The sequence below is a fragment of the Solanum verrucosum genome, unplaced genomic scaffold (genome assembly GCF_900185275.1).
Source record: "Solanum verrucosum unplaced genomic scaffold, falcon-dt-bn FXZP01000085.1, whole genome shotgun sequence".
Lineage (NCBI taxonomy): Eukaryota > Viridiplantae > Streptophyta > Magnoliopsida > Solanales > Solanaceae > Solanum > Solanum verrucosum.
The window spans coordinates 2,226,612-2,244,446 of NW_026019839.1; the positions used below are offsets into that span (position 1 = coordinate 2,226,612).

Consider the following 17,835-nt stretch of genomic DNA (forward strand, 5'->3'; position numbering starts at 1 on the left):
TATCTTTAATTAAAGTTTTTTTTTCTTATTTATCTTTAATTAAAGTTTATATATATTTTCTTAAAAAAGAATTTAAAAAGATGATCATATTTAGTTCCTTTCCTCATCAATGCTATTAATCTCATAATTAGTGTTATTTATATTATTTTCTTAATTACTTTTTTTTTCTTTCATTTAATTATTTATTTGAAGAAATTAGTTATTACAACTTTATAAGAATTACACATGTATTTTTACATAATTGATTTGTTATTTTTAAAATTTTTGGATCATTCTTCATCTTAAAGTTTCTATCTATATGTAATAATAAAGCTAAAATAGAAAATGTGGGGTGACACCTTCTTAGCAATAGATACTTATTTATTCTTATCTATGTTTCTGACATTTTTTGTTATTTTTTTCCTTAAAATAATTGTTGACTTGATTTTTAGTTTTAGTTTTATTTTTTTAGCATTTTCTAATTTTAAAAGACTGAAAAATTTATATTGAAAATTTACAAAATATAAAAATGATTTATTTAACTCCTATCATCATCAATATTATTATTAATTTGTTTTTTTTCTTAATCTTCATTTCATCATTAATGTAATTTATATCATTTTCTTAGATATAAATAAATAAATATATATATATATATATATATATATATATTTGTGACATTTCTTAGAAGTTAAGATTACTATTTATTTAATTTTTAAAAAATTTGAATTCTTTTGTCATACTAAATACAACATGTTTTATTATAATTACATTTAATATATTAATCAATATGTTGTACGAATGAAAAGAAAATTATCATTTCATAAAAACAAAGGTTAAAATATAATTTATTATGATTAAGGAAAGATAAAATTATTATTCCAATATCTATAACCATATATAATACATTAAAAATTAATTGAAAAACTGTAAATGGAAAAGGAATCACCATTTAAGTAATCATTATTTTTAAATTTTTGGATCATTTCTTCTTCTAAAAGTTTCTATCCATATGTAACAATAAAGTTAAAATAGAAAATGTAGTGACACCATTCTTAGTAATAGATACTTATTTATTTTTATCAATTTTTTCTGACAATTTTGGTTATATTTTTCTTTAAAATAATTATTGCCTCGATTTTTTTTTTAACATTTTTTTTTAATTTTAAAAGATTGGAAATTTTATGTTAAAAAATTTAATAATAGAAAAAATGATTTATTTAACTTTTATCATCATCAATACTACTAATTTATTTGACGTTTTTTCTTAATCTTCATCTCATCATTAATGTTATTTATATAATTTTCTTAAATCACTTATTTTTTCTTTTTTAACTCTTTTATATATATAAAGTTGGATGTGTAAATGATGATGTGACATTTCTTAGAAGCTAAGATTACTATTTATCTAATTTCTCCAATTTTTGAGTTCTTTTGTCATACTAAATACAATATGTTTTATTCTAATTGCATTCAATATAGTAAACAATATGTTCTAGGAATTAAAACAAAATTATCATTTCAGAAAAATAAATGTTAAATTATAATTTTATTATGATTAAGGAAAGATAAAGATATTATTTCAATATCCCGTAACCACATTCAATACATTAGAAATTAATTGGATATAACTTTAAATGGAAAATGAATCACCATTTAAGGAAAATAAATGTTTGCAATACCATAATAATTAAGGAGAGAGTAAGATATTATTTTAATATCCTAATTCGGAACTTTTAATCTACTACTCAATTAAAAAGAAAATGCATTTAATAACATTAAAAAGTTATTAGTTTAATATTTTTTTCTCACTGTACTAATTCAATTCAATCAAACTTAATTTTAAAGATAAAATAACAGCTTCATTTTAATTGTTATCAATATATTTCAAAAAATTATCGTGAAAAGGCTTTTCTTGCACCTTATTTTAATTTTCATATACTATTATTATTTTTTCTGTCATTTTTCAATGATTTTTTATTTCAATTTACAATTTAATGTTTATTCTTAAAACTCTGATGGTACAAATTAAGGTGGAGCAGAATATAATAAATGATGATTCTTCTACTAAATAAGAAGATATAACGAAATTGAAAGGGTGAAGCTTTCTTTTTTTTAAATAGATAGGAAATTCTATTAAGGTATCATTACGTCATTATTCAATATATTTTTAATATAAATTTCATTTGCTGATGCATTTGTTTAGTACTCCCTCTATCCCTAATTACTTGTTCACTTTTCCTTTTATAGTTGTCTATAATTACTTGTCCATTTTGACAAATCAAGAAAGCACATTTTTTTTTACCTATTATACCCTCAATTAAATGACTAATTACTTTGAAAATTGCAGAACTTTTCATCTACTTCATAATTAATAGGGGTAAAATGACAAACTCACTATGTGATTAATTGATTTCTTAATAAATGTGTCAATTTAAAAGTGGACAAGTAATTAGGGACAGAGGGAGTATTACGGTGTTATTTGACATTATGAGATATTTCTTAGACATTTAAGGAGAATGGTACACCGGAATATATATTATCAACTTCATGCAATGAAAGAATTTGTTATTAGCAAATATATTTTAACTTATTTGATAAAAAATATATTCTTCCTCATTTAATAGATGTAAAATTTGTGAAGCTTTATTTTTTTCACAATCTTCATATTATTAAAACAAATAATAATATTACGATTAAACAACAGAGTAAATATAAAATTAATCAAAAATATTTAATTTAAATGATCGCGCGAAGTGCGGCCAAGTTCTCTAATTTAAAACAAAAAAGTAAAATTTAAATGGGTCTACTATAGAATTCCTAGAAATCCAACTTGAAAAATTATGTTAAAAATGGAAAATAAAAAGTGAAATAAATTTAATTGAGAGTTATTCTTCGTCTGTCCCATTTTATGTGAGACTTTTTATTTCTCGAGAATCAAATAGTTTAAGTTTGACCATAAATTTGCGTATGATATCTTCAATTTTTTTAAAAAAATTGGAGAAATTAGATAAATAGTAATCTTAGCTTCTAAGAAATGTCACATCATCATTTACATATCCAACTTTTATATATATAAAAAAGAGTTAAAAAAGAAAAAAATAAGTGATTTAAGAAAATTATATAAATAACATTAATGATGAGATGAAGATTAAGAAAAAACGTCAAATAAATTAGTAGTATTGATGATGATAAAAGTTAAATAAATCATTTTTTCTATTATTTAAATTTTTAACATAAAATTTCCAATCTTTTAAAATTAAAAATAAATGTTAAAAATAAAAATAAAAATCGAGGCAATAATTATTTTAAAGAAAAATATAACCAAAATTGTCAGAAAAACACGTGTACAAAAAGCAGTACACATTCCAATGTGTAGGAAAAGTAGAAGTAGATGAAGTTACTTTAGTTCATCTTTTTGGTGGGCCTCAATGTACAATTTCTATAGCTTTTAGTCCAACTCTTTAATGTGGTGTTGGTCCTTCCAAACTCCCATTTCTAAATAGGAGTAATGAAGATGAGATGATGAAAAAGAACACTTTACTTAAAAAAAAAAATAGACTAGCTGCTACCTTACTTTCATACTCCTGCTTTAAACTACCATTTATTGTTTGAAAATATATGGAAAAATCTTTTTGGCCAGAAAGTTTGGTCAGAATTTGGCCAGAATGATATTTTATTTATGTTATTTTACTTTTTAAAATATTTTTATCCTTTTAACTTTAATATCTTTTAACTAAAAATGGAAAAAAGATCCGTTTGTTTTAAAATAAAAAAAATATTATAGTTTTTTTAATTTTCTGGCCATTTAGCACTTCCCTATATATTCAACAGTTTTTTTTCCTTCTTGATGCGTATATAATACTCTGATGATATCAAGGATGAAAACGATTTAATAGTGAATGTCAAAAAAAAAAAAAAAGGAGGTAATCAGGTAAATAATTTGGGTTATGGGTCCAATTAGAATAAATATAAATATATTGTGTTAAGTCTAATTTAGATAAATGCTTTATCTAACAGGTCCCAATTTATATAGTTTTCCCTATAAAAATATATTAATAATAAGAAAATTATCACTAATTTTACGTTTCAAAAAGCCAGAAAAAATTAGAGTTTGGCTTTAAGCACCATATATGGTTAAGCCATTCTTGTATTTGACCAAGTTTTACGAGAAAGTAAGTTTCTCCTTGGTAGCAAAAGTTATGGTTCAAAAACTAAAAAAAAAATAAAATAGTTTTCCCCTAAAACACTTTTTTGGAAAATATTTTTGAAAAGAAAACACTATTAAAAAGCTTGGTTAAAGACTAATTATTGTTCAAAAGTGTTTTTAAATTTTTTAGTCAAACTCAAATTTTGCAAAACATTTTTTGAATTATTTTTTTCAAAATAAGTTGATTTTAGAAATTTAGTTAAACAAGCTATTAATCTCTATATTGGACATCCACATACAATGTATTTCATAACACTATCTAATTAATTTGAAAGGGTCAATTTTTATTTTTCAACTATAAATAATCATCTCCCCATAGGCAAATGGCCCTTGAGTCCTAAAAAAAGTAAAGACTTCTTTGTAAAATTGAATATGTGGAAGTCACCATCATCATCATCTTCTTCCTATCCCCTTAACATCTCCTTCTTCATCATCAATCTATTTCTACTTGTTTTAATCATCAACCAACATGTTGTTGTTGTTATAGTTTCATCACAACCACTTTACACAAATTCAAGATGGATTGTGAACTCAAAAGGGCAAAGAGTGAAACTAGCATGTGTAAATTGGGTGTCACATATGGATGTTATGTTAGCAGAAGGATTAAATCATCAGCCAGTTGATGCAATTTCTAAATCCATTATCAACATGGGATTTAATTGTGTTAGACTTACTTGGCCTCTCTATTTGTTTACAAATGATTCTTTGAGTTCTATAACTGTTAGACAATCTTTCAAGAATCTTGGACTTTTTAGCTCTATTATTGGTCTTCAAGCTAATAATCCTTCCATTGTTGATCTCTCTGTCCTTGATGCTTACAAGGTAACAAATTTTTATTCCAAATTTAACTTATAACTTATATACACTGACAGTAATCAATAATTATTGTATAAGTTATTACTTGGACTCCAAAAATACTATCGCATCGATGTAGAATAATATAGTTTATAGTGACTTATATGTGGATTTTTTTTTGTTCTGTTGGTCAAACAAGAAATAAGAAATTAAAGAAAAAATGATAGGTGGGAAGTTAGTTGGAAGTCACATTTCAATAATGGAGACACCTAGTATAAGTTTGTCAACAATGAATGGTTATCATATAATATATATTCACTCCATGCCTATAATTATTGTCCACATTTCACTTTTCCCCAAATGGCATCTATATGATATAGTATATTTATTTATATAATAATTTTGTGATGCCCCACCATTATATAACATAGAAATAGAGAGCCAGTCATGTGATCTTTTATAAACAAGAAAATGCTAGATTATAATGGAGATCTTTTTCTATAGAGTTATGTTGTACTTGTGAAATAGTAAATATAATTTTATGCAAATAATTGCTTTATTAAAGTATTTTCTTGAAGTTATTTGTGCAGCTTTGCAATTCCTTTTTATTTTTTTAAGAACTGCACATGTCTACTTTTGGAAAAGAATCAACTAGGTCATTGTTTGGAATTCTTAAAAAATAGTATTATAATATCCTTGCCGATTCAATTTATTCTTTTTTCTATCAATATTTATAAGAAGCTAAGTACCACTTAAATTAATTTTTATAGCTAATGACGATGTACTGATGGTGACCACCTTCCCCCCACACACACACTCCAACAAATATGTCAACTTTTCATGTACGCCACTGACACTTATCCTTTTTTGGTTTCTTTAAAAAAAAAAGAAAAAAAAAAAGGTTCATCTCATCAATTCTCAAAAAGTAATTAGACATAGGATTAACATGGGTCGTGGTACTGAGACTGTTTCGTTCTCTCTTGAATTTGAGTCTTGGGCAAAAAATTATTTTGGGAGCGTTATCTCTGAATGAGTCTTGCAGTGTACGATCTGGATGAAATTGAGCTCCAATGGATTCCAAACATGGATGAAAAAACAAAAAATATTAGATAGGAGATTTACGCATTTAAGTTCAATATTGATCTATTCATTTGATATTTTTCTCTAATTGAATAAAAAAATAATTACTACATATTTAGAAATTCTATACCATGTACTACAAAATAACAACTTTTCATAGCTTAAAAAAGAAAATTGTTTATTATCAAGTAGTAGCAGTAACATTCTTGTTGAAATAATTTTTGTTTCCTCTCTTAATCAAAAATAAAATACCCTGAAAATCTATTCCAGTAATATTGCATTGTTCATCTAACTAGGAATCCGGATTGTACTGATCTTTACTTGGGAGCGCAAACTCTAAATTTGTCTATGAAGAGTGAATCTTACTGTATTAGTGTTTATAATTGATTTCTTTTGTACGTATAATGCTTGTATGACAGGCAGTGGTGGCTAGCCTTGCAAAGAACAATGTGATGATCATATTAGACAATCACATAAGCAAGCCTGGGTGGTGCTGTAGCAGATTTGATGGCAATGGCTTCTTTGGAGATGAGTACTTTGACCCTCACCTTTGGATCCAAGGCCTTACAAAAGTAGCCACCACTTTCAAGGCCACTACCAATGTTGTAGGCATGAGCTTAAGAAATGAACTTCGTGGACCTTTACAAAATGTTGATGATTGGTATAGGTACTACTCATATCCTCACAAATGCTCATTCTTGAAATTTAGATCTGTTTATATGCATATTTGATCAGCTACATGCTACCACCTCCCACTGACTTAGTACTCGATCGTTTGTTTTTTAAATAAAAAATTTCTTCTACGATTTGAATTCTGATCTTCCATGATTTCTAACACAAGTTGTGATTCTAGCCTGTAAAACACATGTTACATAACTATGTCAAAAAGTCTTTTGAGTCATTGATAGCTCCTCCAGCATGAGGGTTGTGCGTGTGAATGTAGTGATACTCACTAACTTCCAATGTATTGTCACAAAGAAAAAATGAATGTAGTGATACTAGCATTGGGTGTCAAATGAGCAGGTTAGACTGAAATTGAACAAACTAAAACAGGCTGTGTTAATAAGTGGGTTGGGTCATGGACACACCCAATTTGACCCAAACTTTTAAAAATGGTCCAACTTCCCCTACCCTACCCTACCCCACCCATCAGATCCACCCTTCCCCTATCATCCATCGAGACTTGAGCCTTCGAGTCCAACTCACAACCCCAACCTAAGATCCAAGACCTGACCTCGACCCCACCTTGATTAGAAATCTAGTGCTCGTGGTTTTTTTTGCATGGTACTAATTAAAAGGTGGTTACTGTTGAGCTTAGGTACATGCAGAAAGGAGCTGAAGCAGTGCATGCAGCTAACTCTGATGTTCTCATCATTCTATCTGGATTAAGTTTCGACAAGGATCTTTCTTTCTTGCACCAAAGACCGGTGAACTTGACATTCAGCGGCAAGCTAGTTTTTGAGATTCATCGATATGGTTTCACTGATGGAGACACTTGGTCAGCAGACAACGCAAACCAAGCGTGCGGAGAAGTGTTGAATGACATGTTGAGCAGAGGAGCTTTTGTTTTAGAACAAGGCTACCCATTATTCGTGAGTGAGTTTGGAGCGGATCAGAGAGGCACCAATGTGAATGACAACAGGTATTTCAATTGCTTTCTTGGACTGGCAGCTGAACTTGACTTCGATTGGGCATTGTGGACACTCGTTGGGAGCTATTATTTGAGAGATGGTATTGTGGGACTCAATGAGTACTATGGTATTTTAGATTGGAACTGGTTCGATATCAGGAATTCAAGCTTTCTGCAAAGGATCTCAGTCATCCGCACGCCATTCCAAGGTATACACTGAACTGATAACATTATTATCAGAATTTTTGTGAGAAAAAGAACATAGTGTTTACCTTGGTACAAATGCAGGACCAGGATATGCCGAGACTCGTCCACATAAAGTAATTTTCCATCCTATGACAGGGCTTTGTGTTCAAAGAACTTCATTGCTGCAGCCATTGGAGCTAGGTCCATGCTCCGAGGCTGAAGCATGGAGTTATGCTCCAACAAAAGCACTGATTGTATTAGGAACTTACTTTTGCCTGCAAGCAGATAATAAGCTCGGGCAGCCAGCAAAACTTAGTATGATATGCAGTGATGACGGCTCAAAATGGGATATCATCTCAGACTCTAAGATGCACCTGTCTTCTAAGCTACAAGATGCTACTAGTGTTTGCTTGGATGTTGATCCCAACAATGTCATTGTCACACAAACATGCAAGTGTCTGAGCACAAATGATACTACATGTGATCCTGGAAGCCAGTGGTTCAAAATAATTGACAGCACAAGGGCGACAAAAACTACAAAATCCTTTCTTCAAATCAAACCAATCATTCATTTTCTAGCAAGGAATTTCTTTGGAAGCTACATCTGATAACATAGAATAGGTCATTTAGTCTTGCAATTGAAACTTCTCCAACACTAAAATACTCTTGAAATTGTTTGACAGTATAATGTTTAAAGGAAATCCACACGGATTTTATCATTGCAGTACAAGTCATTCTTCCATGGCCTCTCCACCTTCAATCACTTGCACAATTTCTCTCAGTGGTGTAATCTTTGTAAGGAGAACCTCTGCAAGCACAAACAGTTCCAGCAGACGGTATTAGCAAAATTCCATTCAGAATCCTAAAAAAGAAACCATTGAAGGTTGACAAGTCTGAGAACACTAACCAGTCTTTTTCGAGAATGAGTAACCCTTTTGTGGATAGGTGCGGGGATTAGGCGATAAATGGTTTCGTAAATACTCCGTGTTTCCCTAATGATAAAGATAAGAGTTTAGACGCCTCATGCTATCATAAACAGAAAAATGGTGTAGTGCATTCCATGCTGAAAATTCTGTCATTATCGAGAGCATTATTTTTTCAATTAGGTTCACTTAAGGAGAGCTGACCTTAGTTATCACACAGATATCGACATTGCTGCCACTACCAAGGTCATTAAACACTCCAGACAATATGGCCTCTGCTACTAGCTTTATACCTTCATCCTTCTGCAACAGAGTTCCCATCAACATTCAGGATTCACAAAACATTTACCAGCCAAATACAGCAAACTACTATAGCCAAAAGAAACAAACTTACGCTCATCCCCTCCCGGTATTTCGACTCAAACATAGCCATTGCTGCGAGGGAACCAGAGCCCATTGTAGCATATGGTAGAGTATCAGTTGATCCATGTGGATAAATCTGAGAGACAATCCATTGACCAAATAGTCAGAACTTTGATGACATTGTAAAAACATACACATACACATACTCAAATACAAATGTGAACTACTTACAGTATGCAGATGTGGCCCTGTGACATCAACACCACCAAGGACCAAAGCAGCAGAGACATGGCCTTGGTAGCTGGTTGAGAGAACATAGTTAGGCTTGTTGGATTGACATTTAATGAACTTGAAAATACTACTATGCCTCTAAATAATATTAACAAACAGAAACTTACCTGAAAAGGTGGGACTTCAAAAGAGTAAGAGATGTCACAACCCTGGATTCACGACCAGTGTGATACCTGTGAAGCTTCAACTGGGAACTGACCATGTCTAAAGAATAATAGTTGCTAATTAAGAGATGACATAGATAGATAGATAATTATATATATAAATATATATATGTACACACACACACGCGATTTAAAACTTAAAGGGAGAAGTTATATTGCAAATAATTTCCAAAAAAGGCAAAAATTGCTAGAATATGGATAAAAAACTCATTACCAGTCACAGCCTCTGTATCAGCAGCTGTCCCAGCTCCACAGCAATATATATTAGGAGCCATGTAATGAATTTTCTCACAGTTTTTATCCGCGACAATTGGTCCTTCAGTTGCCCGCGTGTCTGCTCCAAGGATAACACCGTCCTAAACAAGAATCATGCTTAAGAAGTTGATTATAAAAGCATCATCTCCAGATTCTGTGTGACTTGTGCAGAATTGAATAGATAAAGCACCCAGGAAAGGTCACATTTCTTACAACCATGTTATAATAAGTCAATTAAGCATTATTTCTAGAGTCAGTAAATTCATAATGCAAGGAAAGGGCTCATGGAAAATCAATCAGAGCACTCGTAATAGAGTCACATTGTCCATAAAAACGATGCATAATTAGAGATTCGGTAAAAGAAGGGAAAAGAGAGAAAAATGTGAAGGAGCATCGATCTTTGAAAAGTACTATCCATCAAAACCTCTTCATTCAGTTTTTTATCAGCATTCCATTTTTCATTTCATTCCCTGGAAGACAAGACTAAATGTATTTAAAGATAGTGAAACAAAATGGAGAAGTATAATCAGTTGAATGAAGTTAATACCACAAAGTAGAAACTAAATAGTCCCGACCCCATTACAATGACCTACATGATCCCTCCCCCCCCCCTTTTTTTTTTCCTCAATGAGTATAATGCCCCTTCTTTCTACATCTTTAAAGACTAAATTCTGCTTATGACCTCAATAGCTTTTCCTTGAGATCCTGCATTTTCAAGCAGAAAAGTACACATAATCCCTACTTAATTTCCTCTCTTGCTAGGATTATGGTGTTTAGCTAATGTCCTATGTAGAGGAAGTCTACTGTAATTGAAACAAGCACTTACAGAACCAAGCTTCAGAACTCTACCTTAACATCTTTTTTTTATAACAACTCTACACTAACATCTTACAGTAAGAAGAACACAGATAAGTAGATAACACATGCATATAGTTACAAAGAAATATATTTTTCTTTATAAGGAACTTACAAGGAAATACATTCTAATCTGTTTTTTTCTTTCCCTTTTTCACAGTAGCGTTTATGTAAACTTCTGGCCATATGAGCTAAATTATTTATCAATACAAAAGAATGCAGATCATACAAGCAGCCAAGTCACCTTATTGGACACTCTAGTCAGCTGCTAATTATGTTGAATGATTACAGTTTCATTATTTTCAATAAATTGTATCATTTCTGTGATGTCAGATGATTCTGTTGCTATATTATAACTAAAGCACAACCAGTGTTATCAAAGGCCCGCTTAAACCCTGAAGCTCAGCTCAAAACGTGTTGAACCCTACGTCTCGCTTATTGTGCACTTCAATGTCGTCATCAAGGTACTAAGCCATACTTTTCCTTGTCAAGTAACCACTTCTGAAGAGGCAACATTAAACAATTGATGTCACTTATCGGGAAAAAAATCAAATTTTTTGTTCATATATTTGTCATTCATGCTTATATTTTTAGTTTTGGACTAAATATATATCTGTATTTTGTTTCCATTGCACCTTTTTTCATTAAAGCCCACACTTTATTTGCGCTTAAAGCCCCAACAGACCATAGAGTTTTTTTTCCTCTATTGTTTTTGATAACACTGAGCACAACACTATTTTGAGAAGGATTCCCAATGAATATGGTCAAACAAAAACAATGTAAGCTTAAACCATGATAATGCTGAAACATTTCTCATACTTCTTCTGTGCTCAATTCTAAACATCTCTGAATTGCCAAAGGAAAACAAAATTCACACTTTTTGCCCTGGAAATATAATAATATCCTTCAACTCAATTAGGCCATGAGAAGTGTTATGAAAGGCATAGCCGCATAGGTGCACAATGCAAAGGCGTTGCTAAAATGCTTTATGTGTGGCAGCAGTGAAATTCTGTTGAGTAGTTCACTTTCTTGAGTGAGGTCTTCACCTGAAAAGTTTTAGTCTGATGCTTTTACACCCTTACTTCAAGGAATTCATAAAAAAAGTTCTTCAACAAAGGAGTACCTGAATTTGAGTGAGGCCTTCAAATTTTACTTATTTTTGTCCTAAGCCAATTGCAAAGATGTTTTGGTCTAGGACCATTCAGATTATCTCCATATTATGTATTTAAAGAATAGCAATAAGCACGAAAAAAGTCCTAATCTATGAACACCAACAGCCTCCTCTCCTCCCTCATGCCAGCTTCTCTCTCCCTTTTGACCACAAAATCTTCATCAATGTAGCTTCTATTGCTTCTATTTTCTTTTTCCTATTTTTTTTGTAACATTGATCGTATTGATTTTTTTTTGAGACAAGGGTAACAACATTGATCGTATTGATTTTTTTAAGTATATTAAGAGAAAAAAAAGTCCTAGAAGGCATTCACTTCAAGCCTTGAGGCCTACATCTCACTTTTTTTCCATTAATTTTTTAAAAAAAATACATGGCTTAAGCTGTAGGAGGCGCGACATATTGCTACTTCAGATAAACATAACATACCATATTTAGAAAGAGGCAAGTTGACCTGTTTGAGTGAATGGAAAGGGGACGATGGAGAGCTAAAAACACATTAAAGGTTTCATTACAACTGCCATTTTCCATCTCTACAGTCAAGGACACAACAGTGTGGGATGTAGCAAAATGGAACGACAATGTCCAACACTTGCAATTCAAAAGAGACTTGCAAATTTAGAAGAGGGAAGAGCTGGAGGAGTTGATGACCTTGCTGGAAAGAACTTTCAACAGGCATAGTACGGGAGGAAAGAGACGAGCCATAGGACTCCTACATGGAACTGGTGGGGACTCATCAATAGGGGAAACCACCCCTGCTGACGGGTCTCTATTAAATCATCTATAACAGCCATTGAAAGGAGAGGACAGGGACTTTCAAGATTTAATGTATGGCCAATTAAAACACCCAAGAGAGTGAACTTCTTTCCTTTTTTGTCTAACCAGCAGATCTATTTGGTTTTAGAAAATTTAGGACATGGAAAATGTTTCATTTTAATTGATATTTCTTATGTAAGACACAGGAAAGGATGTAAAATACCTCTTGATCTATGGTAAAGTCTGTACTGTGACATTTAATGCTGAACCTGTTTATACAATAATTCAGGTTGAAACTCTATTTCAAACGACTTCCAACAAGTCTCTTTTAAGTAGACGACTCATCAATGCTCAATAGCCATCCTTCATCACCAGGAAGATCCGATTCTGACATCATAGAGTCAGCTGTTGATGCATAGGGCCATTCTACATTCATGTCCCATGGAACTAATTTTTCAGAACAAATTCCTCCCACCACACAACCATAATATGGCTGCTTTCATAGGCCTTTACTCTAGCTATTTAGGGGTCTTGGGAAGTTTTTCTATTTGGAATAGAGCATATAGAGATATCAAAAGTTATTTTCCATGGACAAAAGTAACTAGATCTCAAAAGCAGATCTTTTGTGGAGCATCAAATCTCAGAATCACCCCAAAAGATAAATAATGTAAAAATAAAAGATCAAAAATTAATAAACAAAAGCCAGGATGGGCTTGGCATCAGAAACTCAAAGATACAAAACAATTGTCTCTTGATGAAGTGGCTATGGAGGTTCCATGAAGAGGAATCAACTTTATGGAGGGAGGCTATCCAGCATAAATATGGCCGAAGCAGTCCTTGGTACTCTAACGAGGTTAAGACCACATATGAAGTGGGAGCTGGAGATCAATCAGAGCTCTATGGACAAGCTCCACTATAGGACTCTTTTCCTGATCTATTGGTGCTATGCAACAGGACTGATGCTACTATCAATGAGTGTTAGTATCCTCAAGGCTGGAATCTCTCATTCAAGAGGCATTTGACTGATTGGGAAGTGGAGAGGGTGGCTAGTCTTCTAAAAGATATTGAGACTTTCCCTGACACATACTTTTTTAAAAAAACTGGTAATGTTGCATTCCTCAGCATTAAGGATATGCTGGAGACCTTCAAAAGAGGAACAAAAAAAAAAGAGAATTAAGGGAGAAACTTCTTACAGAGAGCCTAATAGATCTACAAGCTCTAATTCCTCTATATTTGTTTGTTTACACCAAAAAAATAAAGATACAATACAGTTCCATTTAACTCTATGAATGGAATTGGACTTATCTTCAAAACATCTGCTATTTCTCTCTCTCCACACCGTCCACCAGATGCAATGTGGAATGATTTTCCACCATCTCTTCTGGCTCTTGCTTCCACCTCTTCTAATCCAGCAGCTGAGCAGATCTGCAGTGTGCTCAGGCAGTGTTCTTAAAGGCGAGCGCCTCTCGCCTTTGGCGACAAGGCGAGGCGAGGCGAGGGGTTTGCGCCTATTTCAGGCAAGGCGTGGCGAGATCAAAAAGGCGAGCCAAGGCGAGGGGTGACGTGGAATTGGCGATGCAATAGGCGTCGCCTTTTTCTTCTTTTTTTTTAGAAGTCTGAATTTTAATAATTAAAAAGCCAAATAATCAAATTAGGGTTTTTTTTGGGTATTTTTTCAAACTTATGACGCGACTGCTGCTCCTCATTTCGCGACCGGAGACTTGAAATCAATCCCTCGACTGGAATTAGAGTTCGCGACTGCTGCTGCTGCGATTGGAAACTTGAAGTCGACTGTCGCGACTGCTGCTGCTGCGAGTTCGCGTCTGCTGCTGCTGCTCAGCTTGAAAAAGTACAGAGAAGAAGAAGAGGAGGAGTTTTTTCTTGAAAAGTAAAGGAAGTACAGCTTTTTTAGTATCTTTTTTCAAAAAGTAGAGTCTTTTCAACTTTTCTTGAAAAAGAAAACTAGAGACAAAGAGTTTCTCTAGATAAGTGTGTCCTTTTTTATTTATAAAATAAATTATACTTTTAATATTTATTATATTTTCTCTCTTCTTTAACAATTATACTCCTCTTATTTTGTATGTAATTATATCAAAATATGCAATTCATTATTATATATATTTCATAAATATTTTTAGTAATATTTTATTATATATATATCACTTATTTGGTATTAATTGGCGCCTCGATTCAAAAAGGCGAGCGCCTCGCCGCTCGCGTCGCCGCGTGGCGAGGCAGGCCCTTGTCGCCTCTCGCCGTCCAAAACACTGTGCTCAGGCATGGTCCATTTTGTGTCTGTGAGAGAAAGAAATAAACTCCACAACTGAGCAGTGAATTTACAATGCAAGAAAAGATGACTATTTGTCATAGTTATTTCCCCACAAAGTTGACATCTGGATACTACAATTCTCCTCTTTTTCTTCAAAACCTCTGGTGTCAAACAAGCTATCCTGACAACCAACCATGTGAAACATTTTACTTTTGTTGGTTAATGTTTCACATGGTTGGTTGTCAGAAAAGCTTGTTTGACACAAGAGGTTTTGAAGAAAAAGAGGAGAATTGTAGTATCCAGATGTCAACTTTGTGGGGAAATAAATGAAACAAATAGTAATCTTTTCTTGCATTGTAAATTCACTGCTCAGTTGTGGAATTTATTTCTTACTCTCACAGACACAGAATGGACAGGAGAAAAAGTGGCCATGTTATTGGGCAAGTTGGATGAAGCAATGTATTATGTGTTGGGAGATCCAACTACAAAGCCTAAGGGTTATGATCCCATGACTGAAACCATATTGTTGGGAGAGAGGGACACAGATACTGAATCAGCCTCTTTGAGATGGTGGCACACCTTGGATGGGATTTTTCCGGTTAGGAAGATCTACAAGAAGGAAAACAGTGTAGAGCAAGGGGAGGCTACAAGGGTCTGGAAGAATATCTGAAAAAGTTTGGCACCAACAAATCTGAAATGCTTCACACGGCTGGTGGCTAAGAGGGTTTGCCTCACACAAGAAGTTCTACGGAAGAATGAAACTGGTGAAACAAACAACCACTTATTCCTTCATCGCAAATTTACAGCTCAACTTTCGAACCTGTTCTTTAGTCTCACAGAGACCAAGTGGACAGTGCACATACTGTAGATCTGATGAGCTGTTGGATTAGAAGAGGGGGTAGCAAGAGTCAGAAAAAGTGGAGGATAAATACCTTCCAGCATATGGTGGGCAACATGGAAGGAGAGAAATGGTAGATGCTTTGTTTATAAATTAAGTCCTCGTGATGTGAGATGGAATTTCATAGTTTCCCTATTTTGTTGGAGTAAAGAGAACTGTATAGAGCAAGTAAATGATCTTGTAGAATTCTTAAGCGACTGTGAATCTGGATTTATACTTACTCTCTTTTGTAACACTTTTTGAAGGCGGCCAGCATATCCTTGATACTGAGGAATATATCAGTACTAGTTTTAAAAGAAAATACTTAATTAACAAAATCAAGTAGTTGTATTCCCAACAATTGACATGGAATTAGCATAAAGTACAGTAATGACCATAAGTCATCAATGATTATTATGTTGTGTAGCTTGGGGGAAATATAGATAATGAATGGTCAGTTGATGGTCGTACATATCCCCTATTTTTGTGATAGCCAGGCTGCTATGCATACTACTAGGAACCCAGCTTTTCACAAGCACACAAAGCACATTGAGATTGATTGCCACTATGTCAAGGATTGTTTGCATTCTGTGTTGGTTTCCCTTCATTTTATCAATAGCTCGGATCAATTGGCTGATATTTTTATCAAGGCCCTGACCAGTTCACTTCATCATTTTGCTCTTGGGCAAGCTTAGTGTGTTATCCCCTCCAGCTTGAGGGAGGTGTTAACGGTTGTGCAACAGCCCATAGCATAGGTCCATACTATTAGTTGTCGTTTGTCTTACTCACATCGCAACTTTTACATTTGTAACCAATTTTCTTACTTGTAATCTTTCCATTTGTGTAAAGTTATGACTTGTGGATAATTGGATCAAAAGGATCCAGAATTAGATCAGATGCATTTTTCATTGTAATAACATCTCTCCTCTCTATTTACTCTTTGATCTAGGGTTTTCCCATTACAATTTTTCTTCCACATTTCGTCCTCTATAATCAAACAGAAAAATAATAAAAGAACCCTTCTAGATTATCTACAGATGCCTACATGAAAATAGTGTGAGATTTAAGAATCCTTGTGTCCTATAGTATCTTTAAAGGAAAATGATGTGGTGTTGGAATGGAATGAACCAAAAAAGTAGAATGGATAGTAGATTCATTAGCTGACCCCAACTAATTTTGAGATGAGGCTTAGCTGACTGCTTGATCTGGATGAAAATCAGGAATATGGCTTACCCAGAGGCCCCCTGGAGCTATAACCCAATACTAAAAAAATTGATTGCAGTTTTTCATTCTTTGCAGAAATTCCAAAGTAAGAACCTTTAACGTATCCAACCCATGAACAATCCCAGAGAACACAAACGAAACTAAACCCAAATCGAATTTTAACAAAATGAATTTGCAGCAAGCACAAAAGGGGAAATGTACCTTAAAAATTAAGCCGACGATGGTAGTACCAGTCTTGAGAAAAGAAGGAGAACGAAGTCCTTTACTGACCAACATCTCATTCCTTCTACACAAATCAAAACTAAACCCACCTTTTTGGGGAACATCCATTGTTGCCATTTTACCTCCAAATTAAACCTACCCAGATAGCAAAAATTAAAAACAAAGTGTAGATTAGTGAACTGTGAATAGTTAAGAGCCTTTAAACTAAGCTTGTTAGCAGAGACTTACTTGTTGCAGATGAATGATGAACTGAAAAAGCAAAGTTGGGAAACGGGAGAGAAAATAGCCGAGACTTGAAGAAGAAGAAAAGAGATGGATTCGTGTGGTTTTGCTATGAATCGTTTGGGCTGCTTCTGTTTAGGCCCAAAAGTATTCCCTTTCAAGCTTTTGCACCGAGGGTAGTCTTTAATTTTTAGGAAAAACTACACTAATAGCAAAAAACACAAAAGAAAAATTACGCAAAATGACAAACATCTATAATTTATTATTTAATTTAGTTACAGTTTTGGATATTTATGATTTGTGGATACAGTTTTTTAAACTTTGCTATGAATGTACAATTCGATTTCTAATTGTATAAATCCAGAA

The 17,835-nt window shown here is 33.0% G+C and overlaps 2 protein-coding genes across 2 annotated transcripts; one reads left to right on the top strand and one right to left on the bottom strand.

Annotated features, from left to right (window-relative positions):
• The first annotated feature begins 4,524 nt into the window (after positions 1–4,524).
• On the top strand, positions 4,525–8,488 carry LOC125814969 (glycosyl hydrolase 5 family protein-like). Its single transcript, XM_049494404.1, has 4 exons — positions 4,525–5,011; positions 6,484–6,731; positions 7,383–7,903; positions 7,983–8,488. The coding sequence occupies exons 1-4, from the start codon at positions 4,562–4,564 to the stop codon at positions 8,486–8,488; spliced, it is 1,725 nt and encodes a 574-aa protein (XP_049350361.1). The 5' UTR covers positions 4,525–4,561.
• Positions 8,416–17,566, bottom strand: LOC125815317 (proteasome subunit beta type-7-A). The gene is made up of 9 exons (XM_049494765.1): positions 17,476–17,566; positions 17,227–17,382; positions 9,836–9,977; positions 9,565–9,661; positions 9,398–9,467; positions 9,198–9,302; positions 9,008–9,106; positions 8,788–8,872; positions 8,416–8,688 (listed from the first exon to the last, which is right to left on the bottom strand). The coding sequence occupies exons 2-9, from the start codon at positions 17,362–17,364 to the stop codon at positions 8,612–8,614; spliced, it is 813 nt and encodes a 270-aa protein (XP_049350722.1). The 5' UTR covers positions 17,365–17,382; positions 17,476–17,566; the 3' UTR covers positions 8,416–8,611.
• Between the last annotated feature and the right edge of the window lie 269 nt (positions 17,567–17,835).

Excerpts from the sequence above, each read along its gene's own strand:
- LOC125814969 (XM_049494404.1), top strand. The coding sequence starts at position 4,562 with ATGTGGAAGTCACCATCATCATCATCTTCTTCCTATCCCCTTAACATC. Across the intron at positions 6,732-7,382 it reads AATGTTGATGATTGGTATAG|GTACATGCAGAAAGGAGCTG; the intron begins GTACTACTCATA and ends TGTTGAGCTTAG. Across the intron at positions 7,904-7,982 it reads CATCCGCACGCCATTCCAAG|GACCAGGATATGCCGAGACT; the intron begins GTATACACTGAA and ends GTACAAATGCAG.
- LOC125815317 (XM_049494765.1), bottom strand. The coding sequence starts at position 17,364 with ATGGCAACAATGGATGTTCCCCAAAAAGGTGGGTTTAGTTTTGATTTG. Across the intron at positions 9,107-9,197 it reads AATACCGGGAGGGGATGAGC|AAGGATGAAGGTATAAAGCT; the intron begins GTAAGTTTGTTT and ends ACTCTGTTGCAG. Across the intron at positions 8,689-8,787 it reads CTCATTCTCGAAAAAGACTG|AGGTTCTCCTTACAAAGATT; the intron begins GTTAGTGTTCTC and ends TTGTGCTTGCAG.